This window comes from Trichomycterus rosablanca, chromosome 20 (genome assembly GCF_030014385.1).
Source record: "Trichomycterus rosablanca isolate fTriRos1 chromosome 20, fTriRos1.hap1, whole genome shotgun sequence".
In the NCBI taxonomy this organism is placed as follows: domain Eukaryota; kingdom Metazoa; phylum Chordata; class Actinopteri; order Siluriformes; family Trichomycteridae; genus Trichomycterus; species Trichomycterus rosablanca.
Window position 1 is genome coordinate 6,835,322 of NC_086007.1, and position 10,656 is coordinate 6,845,977.

At 35.7% G+C, this 10,656-nt stretch overlaps 1 protein-coding gene across 1 annotated transcript; it reads right to left on the reverse strand.

Annotated features, from left to right (window-relative positions):
- Positions 1-1,761: 1,761 nt before the first annotated feature.
- Positions 1,762-6,359, reverse strand: lta (lymphotoxin alpha (TNF superfamily, member 1)). The gene is made up of 5 exons (XM_063016980.1): positions 5,828-6,359; positions 5,706-5,736; positions 5,074-5,103; positions 4,372-4,419; positions 1,762-3,536 (listed from the first exon to the last, which is right to left on the reverse strand). Exons 1-5 carry the CDS (start codon positions 5,942-5,944, stop codon positions 3,151-3,153), a joined length of 612 nt encoding a protein of 203 aa, XP_062873050.1. The 5' UTR covers positions 5,945-6,359; the 3' UTR covers positions 1,762-3,150.
- Positions 6,360-10,656: the final 4,297 nt, after the last annotated feature.

Consider the following 10,656-nt stretch of genomic DNA (forward strand, 5'->3'; position numbering starts at 1 on the left):
ATATCTTAGTTTGTACATTTAAAACTGTTAAATATTAAACATTTGAATAATATGTAGGTAAGTCAAATTTGTGCAACTGTATGTATTTTTACAAATGATTATAAGAGGTGTGGCCTTTGCACCTGAGCACCTGTCCCCCATAATGCCTGTGCATGTCCCCGCATAAAAGTAAAAAAGCAGTCAAAAGCTAAAAAGCAGTCTTTAACACTGTATAAATAAAATGACTTTTTAACTTAAACTTAAAATAAGCAAATTTGCTGTCAGAACACTAACTTATAGCTGTGACTGTAAAAAGAAGCTACGAGTTATTTTACACCAGAGCTTTACAAGACACACAATATGCAGCAGCGCATTAGATTAGATTAGATTAGTAAATATGGTAGTATGGGATGTCTAACAGTCTTATTCAGATTTGTATAGTTTTTTTTACTGAAGCGTTATAAACGCACTTTTTGTGTGATCATGAACATATGGTTGAACAAGTGTGATTTTTCTTAAATAAATGTGTGTATGTTATTATTGTAGTTTCCCCAGTTTGCTTTACACTTGGCAAATACAGATGGCAAATAGATTGTCACTTTCAAGTACAAAACAAGGTAATCTTAGCCTGATTTATTAAAAATATCAAACATTTATGCACTTCAAGTGAAAAGGTTAAAAATGTAAGTATTGACAGTGTTCCCCTCTACTTGAGGATGTATTTTATTAATTTATTTATTTGAACTGCTTTCCCAACTCATTGCTTCTACCTTTACATCTAAAGATTGTTATGGAGTTTCTACATGCTGTCTTTCATATGCTGAATGTTTTTTCTAATGAAGGTTTAAATGACTCACCTCAGGGTGATTGTGATGATTCTTATGCAGAACTTTCCTGCCATTTGTTTTAGAAAAACTAGGCCAGGATGGAGGTTTCATGATCAAGTTGGGACAGATGTGTATCTTCAGGGTAAACCACCATACCTGTTACTTCTTCCTAAAACATTTCTTGGGCAATTATAACTGTAAATCTCACAATGTCTCTTTATTCAAGGCCAGTGGTGTATTTAAGAACAAGGCCAGTGATTTATATTAAGAGCTGAATGTAGTGGTGGAGTTGTTAGTTTGGCTTCTATTTATTTGTACACGGTTTGCTCGTTGGCATATTGTCCACCTGGTGGATTTAGACAAGAACTGCAGGCACATAAGTCAGTGTCTTTCATGATACTGAGGAGTGTTGGTGCCACTAGCATTTACATCTCGCACATCTGTGAAAGCACCATTACGGCTGAGGACATATTTTGGAGCAGCATACACTGCCATCTAGATGATGCATATGTTTCAGTAAGACATTGCCACGTTCTGCACATTATCAACAGCATGGCTTTATACTAAGAGCTATAAACTGTTTATACCAAAAGTATAAAAGATAAAAGAGGAAGATGAATGAATTATAAATAGTGTGTAACTCATTCACTGTAAATTATAGTTTAGTGTGGATGACCCTTTTTACTAAGATTCTGATATTACTTCTAGTTAGGATTAAATGTGAGGTGTTACTTTATATTTATGAAAAGCACATTTTAACTTAAGTATTTTCTAAGACAACAAGCTGTTTAGGCTATAAAGTTTATTGAAAATCATATGTACTTACATAACAGACATACTTCATGTATGTCAAAGCTGTATGACAACGTGCTTTAAGAAATAAAAAAAATAAAAAAATTCTTAAATAAGCCATATAAATAACTAATTCACTATATACATAAAAATTATTTCAACCCAACAAAGCAAAACTTTATAAAAACACCAAATGTTGACATTACATCATCATCAAGCATTAAGAACAATTAACCTTTTATGCTTTGTAATCGATAAAAACAAACAAACAAAAAATAAATAAAACAGTTTTTTACAATATAGCAAAAGACAACAATAAATGAGCAACACCCCACCCTATCAACCGATGTAGCCCATGCGGCCCACTCCGGAATGTCTGCACTGGCAGAACAGATCGAGCCCAGTATCACAGTTTCAAGAGGAAAACAGGCTGGCATCAGAGAGGCCGGCAACTCTGTGAGGAAGAAACTTTGCATTTTCTGTTAAAATAGAACTTTATATGAACATTATTTAAAGAGTTTTTACTTAGATATTTAGACAGACAAACAGTTTTTACAATTTATTATTATAGTTCATTGTATAAATGAATAATTCCTTTCAGCTGTTTTTGTTCAGGGTCACCACAGCAGATCATTCGACCGAATGTTTAATTTGGCACAGTTTTTACACTGGATGCCCTTCCTGACTCAATTCTCTTATTTATTTTTAATAACCCTTCTATTTGTCTTGGAACTGGCCCTAAGGGAGCAATACTATGTGTCCCCCCCATGGTTGGGTTCACTGTCATGCACTTGTATTTGTAAACCTGAACCTTTTTTTTACAGGTAGATCTAGTAGTTGTCTTGGTAGCTTCTGTAACAGGGTTGATGTATTTGTCCTAATTTAGCCATAAACCTTTATGTAAAAAAGGACCACATGGCCTAGATATTGCGAGAGACTTATAGCTTTTGGTAAGGTTAGTATCAGGTTTAAATTATTGTCAATTAATAAAACAGCAGACATAAATGTCTAATGTTAAATTAGTACACTACTAATAGTGTAGAACTGCATACATTTAGGTCATTTGGCAATCATTTTATCACTAAGCATATACTTGTACACAAAGTTACTTACAATTGTGATAGGATACAATCCAGACAATTGAGGATCAAAATCCTTACTTAAGAGCCCAACACTAGCACCTGGTGGTGGTGGGGCTTGAAACTGTATCTCTGTAATCACTAGTCCAGTACATTAATCGCTAAGCCTCTAGCTTGCTTTGATTTATATAATTATATTATTATTAAACTAATTATTTAACAGTAGCCAAATATGTCAAAATGTAACAAAATATCCACAATTTCACATAGAAATCATCAGTACACAGTCACAAGACTGCAGTACACAGGTTGCTAGCATAGCTAGCATAGCTAGCATACCAACTTACTGATTGTTAGCCTAGTAAAACAGACTACTCAGTTTACTCTACACTACTACATAAGGCCCCCGGAGTGTAAGTTGTGCATCAATTTGCTTTGTTTCAGTGTTATATAACCTGAAAGGGGGCTTATACTTAATTGTCATTTTGGTTATCAAGTAAATAAAGACCCCAGTATGTTTTTGAATCTTCTTTTAACAGGACCAAAGAACGCGATGAGACGTTAAGTCTCACACTGTCACCACTTTCCAGTTTGATCACTGTGGAAATAGACACAGTGCCATGTCCATTCTCAACCTCACTCAGCGTGCGGGGTCTTTTGCCAAGCACATTTTCATTTGCTATCAAAGTCACTGTCCCCTCTTCTGAATTTCTTTTTTCAGTGTTCTCTGTAAAAGTGACTTGAGCAAAGGTGTAGTAAAATCCTCCAGCTGTGATTTGGACTATGTTGTTCTGCAGATGAAGGGACGTGTTCTCACAATAACACAACTGACTGGGCTCCCAGGATTTTTCGTTAGGACCTATTAGAAAACAATATACAATACTTTATATTTATATAAAGCCATTTCAAACCAGCTACACTTAAAATATTATAGCCTCAAAAATACTTACACCTACTGTTAACAACCACCACAATTAAAAACATTACTGTTAGAAAAAATTTTCATGGAAAATTAATGTGGATTAAGATACAGCAAAAAAATAAATCGTCAATTTTCCTTTGCAAAGCCTATTAGACTAGAAACTGGCCCACATTAAACCTTAGTTTGTTCCAGATATGTAGGCGCTCGTTTGAAATGTAACCATGCTGGGTAAACTCCCACTTTAGAGCAACAGTGGGTTTTGGCAGATATCAGACCCCTTTCCATAGTTATTTAGACAGCATTATTAATTTTACATTTGCAATTGGTCATAAGAATGTTCTAGATTTAGTACATCATTACATTTAGCTGTGTTCTAGATTTAGTATATAAATAAAGCTGGTTATCACAGTATTTCACAGAAATTAATGGTTATGGTATTATTTTGCTGTTTTGCTGCGATTATAGACATAGAGTAGGAGGTTCCGTTGCAAGTGCTTTCGGTTTTACGTGTATCAAACTGTGAGCTATGTATTTTTTAAACATGTCTGAGTTATCTTTCTACTAATAATATGTTTTGATGATAAGATTTACAGCAGGAAAGTTTTAAAAAGTCCTGCTTCACATCCACATGTGTAGCTTAGCTATATGGTCCACCAATAATGGATCCATAAATAAGTACAGTATTTGAAATGGAAGCAAATAATGAGATCATCTGGCAAGTGAAAGTCCCTTGTTTTATTGAGAGGTAAAGCAGGATAGGCAGATTTCTTACCCAAAACAAGATGAATGTGGTTTACAGCACTTTGACCAAGAGAAGGACCTAAAAAAAGTAAACATGTTTCCATTGCAAATGTCAAGCATATTATGCAATATATAAAAATCTAAAATAAAAATCTGAGATATATTCAACCCCCTAAAGAACAGGGGTGTATTGTCCAGTAGTTCCAAACTTATGGTGCAGCTATAATCTTAGAAATCTCATCAGGACAAGAAAGAACTCTTGTGTTACTACAAAAGACTTACAGGATAAGTGGCAACCATAAGAAGATCACTCAACAACTCAGGTCTTCATGGCTGGATTCAACAATACATGCCACTTTTCACCAAGAAGCTCAGGAAGGGTTAACTACAGTATGCCAAAAGGAATTTGGACAGAGTTTTATGGAATGATGAATTCAACTGAACTGTTTGGCCGTAAGTATCAGTGGTTTTATTTGCTTATAACCATAAAAATAATATCACCCTGGTCAATCATCAAGATGATCAATTATCAAGAGAACTAGATGTTTTTTTATTTAATCTAAAATGTCAGCTTATGTAATCAAATTTTGTGGGCTGGTACACCTACCTAAAGTTTATGTTACAGTTTAACCATATATGCAATAAGAGCCTGAGTACAACAGTGATGCCAAATGGAAGTTCACTGCATCAAACAACTGTAAGAGTTATGGCTATTAAACACTGCAGTTCTTACCTTTTCTTAAATCAGGGCCAAGTGGAGCACCTAAAAAGATATTAAAATACATTAAATCTGCAATATGTAACTTTTAGGACTTCTGGTAGTAGTCTTATTATAAGTGGCATGTAGTAACATTTATTACTGAAGGTTGTTAGTGGCAAGTTAAAACACATTTAGGGATTAAGTCATTATTAAGTACTTCTTAGATGTGTCTCTGAGGGTCCAAAAAAGAAGATCATGCCAATTATTATTGTTAAATCATGCCAATTATTATTGTTAAATAGGTCTTAACAAATCTTAATAAAAATCAATCAAAATGACTGCTATGATTATAAGCTGTTGCAGTATGAAAAGCCATTTTGTAATGCCCATATGTCAGTCAGAAAAGAGTAGGTTTTCTTTTTCATCCTGGTTTCTCTCTGGGTTTCTTCCTTATGCATATCAGAAAATTCGTATTGTAAGACAATGAGACAATGTATCAGTGATTAACAGCTTATCAACAATGACACCAATCCCAAACTACCAACTCTTCAGTACAACTTGGGGCATATTTATCATGCATATTCAAAGAATTAGAAAAGGTTTAGCTCAAAAAGACATTTCATGTCCCATATTTTAAATACACAGAGACAAAATGTCAAACATACCTGTTAAACCAGCCATGCCCACAATTTCTTTCTGAAAAAAAAAAGAAAACAAAACAGACTTAATAAATATGTATTTGCCATCTGTTACATTAAATACCAGTATAATTGACATATACATGTACCTTGTTTTGAGAGTTGGTCCCTGTAGCAATCACTACAGTCATAATAACAATGGCAAGAGACAGAAGGCAACACCAGCCAACCATTATTTGAAACCTGAGATGTCCTGGATTGTGCATTGTTTTCTGAAATGCATTATACAGACAAAATAAGAGAGACACTACACTTCAGTTACTACACCTTGTAATGAAAAAATCTGAATCTATCCCAGAATCCTGGCTACCAGGGCAGACTTACAGGGCAAAGGGAACTACAGTTCTAGTGTCCAGTGGTGTTAAAACAGTTCAGTGATGTGCCAAGATATTTTTTTTGCAATGGGGTTTTACCCTGCAGGTGAATTCCCTTTTAAGCCACACAGAATTCACCCACAGGTGACAGAAACAGCCCACAGGTGACAGAAACAGATTACACAGCACAACACCCTGCCATTGGTTTTGGTTTCTAGGTCTAAAGGAGTTCTTAACAAAGTTAGTAGTTAGAAATTCTTAACAAAGAAATAAAGTTCATTAAAATAAAGATTATTTCTCGTTTTAATGTAAAATAAAGTGGAAAACAACAGCTTAATGATTTACTACAGTAATCTATTAAATTTTTTTCTGCTAACATTAACAATAATGTCATTTATGTTTAAAAATTGTCTTGATCAAGAACAAAAACAATTAACCTTTAGTTAGTTACTTGCTGCCGTGAGTTACAATGCAGCTCTTACACCTAACAATACCCAACATCAAAAAGGTTTATAGAGCAAAATCATTCATTCATTAACTGTCTGTGACACAGTCCCACCACTTTAAGTTGCTGGGTTCATTCCTGAAATATAGTGCATCAAATCATGTAAACATTCTAAATTACATACAGTAAAATGTAATAAATCATAATTATATCTGCTAAAGTTATATGTATTAGTTGTAGCAGGACTTGAATGTATTTTAAATGCAGAACTGTAAATATAACACATTCTTATATTGAACTGCATACTAAATGACATTACATTTAAATGTTTTTTAAATTTATTTTCCTCACTATCAATTAAAAATTAAATGGACTGCGTTTTTATTATCATTGCACCATTATAATACTGCATATCACTTAAATCATGTATATTATCTCCTTATGTTTAGGTACAGATACATAGAAATACATTGGCAGCCCTATCACCTTATTTAAATAAAAACTTATTTACCAGTAAGGTTAAAGCCAAGCAATGGAAGAAAAATCTTAATTATACAGTAATTAATATTGTAGTATGAATATTACTAATAACAGTAGATGACAGAGAAACTGTACTCACCTCAGCATGTACTGTAGTGTAAGGACTAATGAACCAATGTGTGTTTGTTCCAGTCCCACACATCAACTCTGCCCACAGGATTTCCCCTTCTACATTTGCTCTTCACACAAATTCACACTCACTCTGAACTGACTGTGGGTGGAAAGGAAACTCAAGCCTGGACATCATTTTAAATAAGAGAAAGTACAGCTTTAAAAGTTACCACTTTCTCAAACCATCTGGTGATGACCATGCCACAACATGAAAAATCACGACCTGCCTGGTATAATGTTATACCATTTGACTGCTATGGCTAACTAGGTACACCTGACCCACTGCCTCCCCATTAAAATGCTATGGTTTAACCTATAAAAGTGCAAGCAAATATCACTGAATATCTTTCAAATTAATGTAAAATATTGGACAGGGTGTTTTACACATTCACTTAATTGTTTACAGCTTGACAGTATTTTTTAGTGGCCAGTCCATTTCATGACATAGAGATGAGAGGGTAACTAATCCAAACAGTGCATGTTTGAGAAGATAGAAGGAAACTGTGGTGCCTAGAGCAACATGTACGACAGTTCTTCAAAAAGTTTCCACACTTTTTAACTTTATTGAGAATTCTAAACACAAATTACATCACTCGTAGCGCCGTACCGACTTTTTAATGCCGTCAGTAAAAAATGTTTTTGGTTGAGCGTGTAGCCACTGATGCCCCGCTGCTTTCACATCATCATCACATGAAAATCTTCTTCCCCTTAAAGCTTCTTTGAGTGTCCAAAAAGGTGGAAATCAGATGGAGCTAAATCTGGACTATAAGCTCTCTTAGACACGACCAATTACTACTCCAACCACCCTCACCAATTCCAACAAAAATATAAAACTGCAGAAACATTTTGAAGATTCTTCATAAATACATGCCAAATTTGTCATGGCAGTGACCTGAGAATGGAATTCCACCACATTCCAGATGTAAAAGGTGTTAACAGTTGTTTGTTTTGTCTGGGGTGATATACTCTAGGTAGTTAAATTTCTGGGACAACCCCGATGAAGGCATTTGTACTTTCCTATGAAGAAAGACAGGTACCCACCCACACAGCAACATACCCCACCCACAGAACACAAAAACACAAATAGCACATGCAGTGCACTGCAGTGTTGCCAAGTCATCAAATAGACATGAACAAGGTTTCAAAATGCAGAAGTAGATTATGGTGTATGACTGCAGTGGTCAGCTTGCTTTTTTTACTCCTACTTTTAAATTTTGTCTGTGTGAACGTAGATCTGAATTCTTCTCCAATAAATCAGTTTATTTCAATAACAAAATGTGAATGAGAGTAGTAAAAGAGATGTTGTGACTACACACGTCACTGTGAGATATGTGAATGAAACAGTGCATAAGTCTCAACACGGCAGTTGTACCAAAGATGATCTAACTAAAGAAGAACTCACTAGTTAAAGCATGAACAAACAAGAACATAACATTAACTCATATAGGGGTTTTACTGCAGAAAGTCCCAGTGGTTAATAAAACATTTCTTGTAACAATCTATTTTATGTACTAATATGCCTTATAATACAGTTGACAACAGGAAACAGTTTGGGATCCTGTCCTTTTTTGGAAGATGCAATCACTACAAAACCCTTGCTAAGTCCATCTGCTGTTACATGTGCTAAATAATCAAACCCTTACTGCACAACACAGCAGTGATTTTCTAGGCATTTTGGCATTCTGCTTTGTTGCTAATGAATGTTTTATGAATCCTCATATCTACCTGATTGACCAGTGCCATTCAAAGCCTGAACAATAGCATTGTTATAATAAAAAAAGAAGAAGCTGTAGAACCAGAATTCGCATGTGGGAAGAAAGTGTCTGGGATTTTTTTGTTTTGTTTTCTGAGGTTTATAAGGTTCTCTTTGTTTTCAATTGTATGGGAGGGGAAAGAGAAAGTGAATTTGAGGGAGTGATAGAGACTAAAGACTAAAAATGAAAAATCACTTCTGCTATATTTATCAAAACTAAGCAAATTTGTTGACTTTCCTCTTGTGGTCGCATGTGCAGTTCTGAAACGCTCTAAAAATTTCCCCACCGTGCTTTCAGCCCACTTTTTACAAAACACCTAAGTCTTTTTTTAGTAAACCTGCAACTTATTTATTAGTGGAATGTAGCAAAATGTAAAACCTGATCCAATGGTAAACAGACCCCTGAAATGTAAATTAACCCTTATACACTGATCAGCCATAACATTAAAACCACCACTCCAGCAACACCATCACAAATATTTGGACAGGGCAAAATAGGAGTGAAAGGTTTATAGAATATTCAAGTATTACCATTTTGAAACATTTCGCAATAAGCGGGTAAATTGGTATCAGTCATGATTGGGTATAAAACAAGGATCCAACAAAGGCTCAGATGGGTCATGGCTCACCACTTTATGCCAAACCTCATGAGGAAATCTTGTTTTGCACACGCTACAACCAAGGACGGATTAAGGATAGTCTGGGCCCCTGGGCAAAGAGTTGTTGTCAGGCATATTGTCAGGCATGAAAAGAACATCAAATAGCTCAGTTAAGTGTGTGTATGCATTCAAACTGCTTAAAATTGCTTGTCTTAAATTTAAATAATTGCAAAATTGCTAAATTAATTTGTGTCTCTGCGCTTAAGAGAAATTGAACATAATAATTTTGAAACAATACAAATTCAGAAACATTAAGTAAGGGCCTGAATCGCATATTTGCAACAAAACATCTGTTATGAAATATGGTAGCTTGCCTGGCAATTTGTAGGTCCCTAGAAAGTCAAGGAGCCATGGTAAACGACTTCTATGGAAGTCAAGGGCCCCATAGCAGGGGCCCTCGTGATCAAGGGCCCTCTAATGGTATGCCCTGCTCTTCTCTAGGGCCCCCTGGTAGGGGCTCTCATAACCAGGGCCCTCTAAAAATATGCCCCCCTCTTTCCTAGGACCCCTAATAGCCAGAAGTCAAAGTCAGAGCAGTGCCACAACGCCTCATCCATTTTCATAAGGGGCCCAAAAGCATGGCTAGGGCCCCCAAAAGTATGGCTAGGGCCCCCAAGAGGCCCTGGGGTCAAAGTCCCTAATAGTCAGAGGATCCTTAAAATGAAGGAAATAAAAATATATTGTATCATAAATGTTGATAGGCATCGCAAAATGTTTTGGGCCAGGGCCCCCCCGGGGCCCCCTGACCTCAAGGGCCCCTGGGCGCTGGCCCCACTGGCCCGGTCAGTAATCCAGCCATGGCTACAACAGAGTGGCTTTAACGATAACAGAGTATGTGTAGTTGACTGGCTTGTCTGCAGTCCAGCTCTGTCTTAAATTGAAAATGTCTGCCTCTATATAAAGAGGAGAATCAGACAACGGCACCCACTAACTCCTGAGTGGCAGAAGTAGTGGTACTAAATAGTGGTGTTAAATAGTATTTTCTGCACAGTACATTGTTAGTGTCACTGCTCTGCTAAAATGATCCTCATCTCAAAATATGAATATGTTAGTGGTATTTCTTTTCCATTAATGGATGAACTGAGATGGGAGACAA

Excerpts from the sequence above, each read along its gene's own strand:
- lta (XM_063016980.1), bottom strand. The coding sequence starts at position 5,944 with ATGCACAATCCAGGACATCTCAGGTTTCAAATAATGGTTGGCTGGTGT. Across the intron at positions 5,104-5,705 it reads GGGCATGGCTGGTTTAACAG|GTGCTCCACTTGGCCCTGAT; the intron begins GTATGTTTGACA and ends ATATCTTTTTAG. Across the intron at positions 3,537-4,371 it reads CCACATTCATCTTGTTTTGG|GTCCTAACGAAAAATCCTGG; the intron begins GTAAGAAATCTG and ends GTTTTCTAATAG.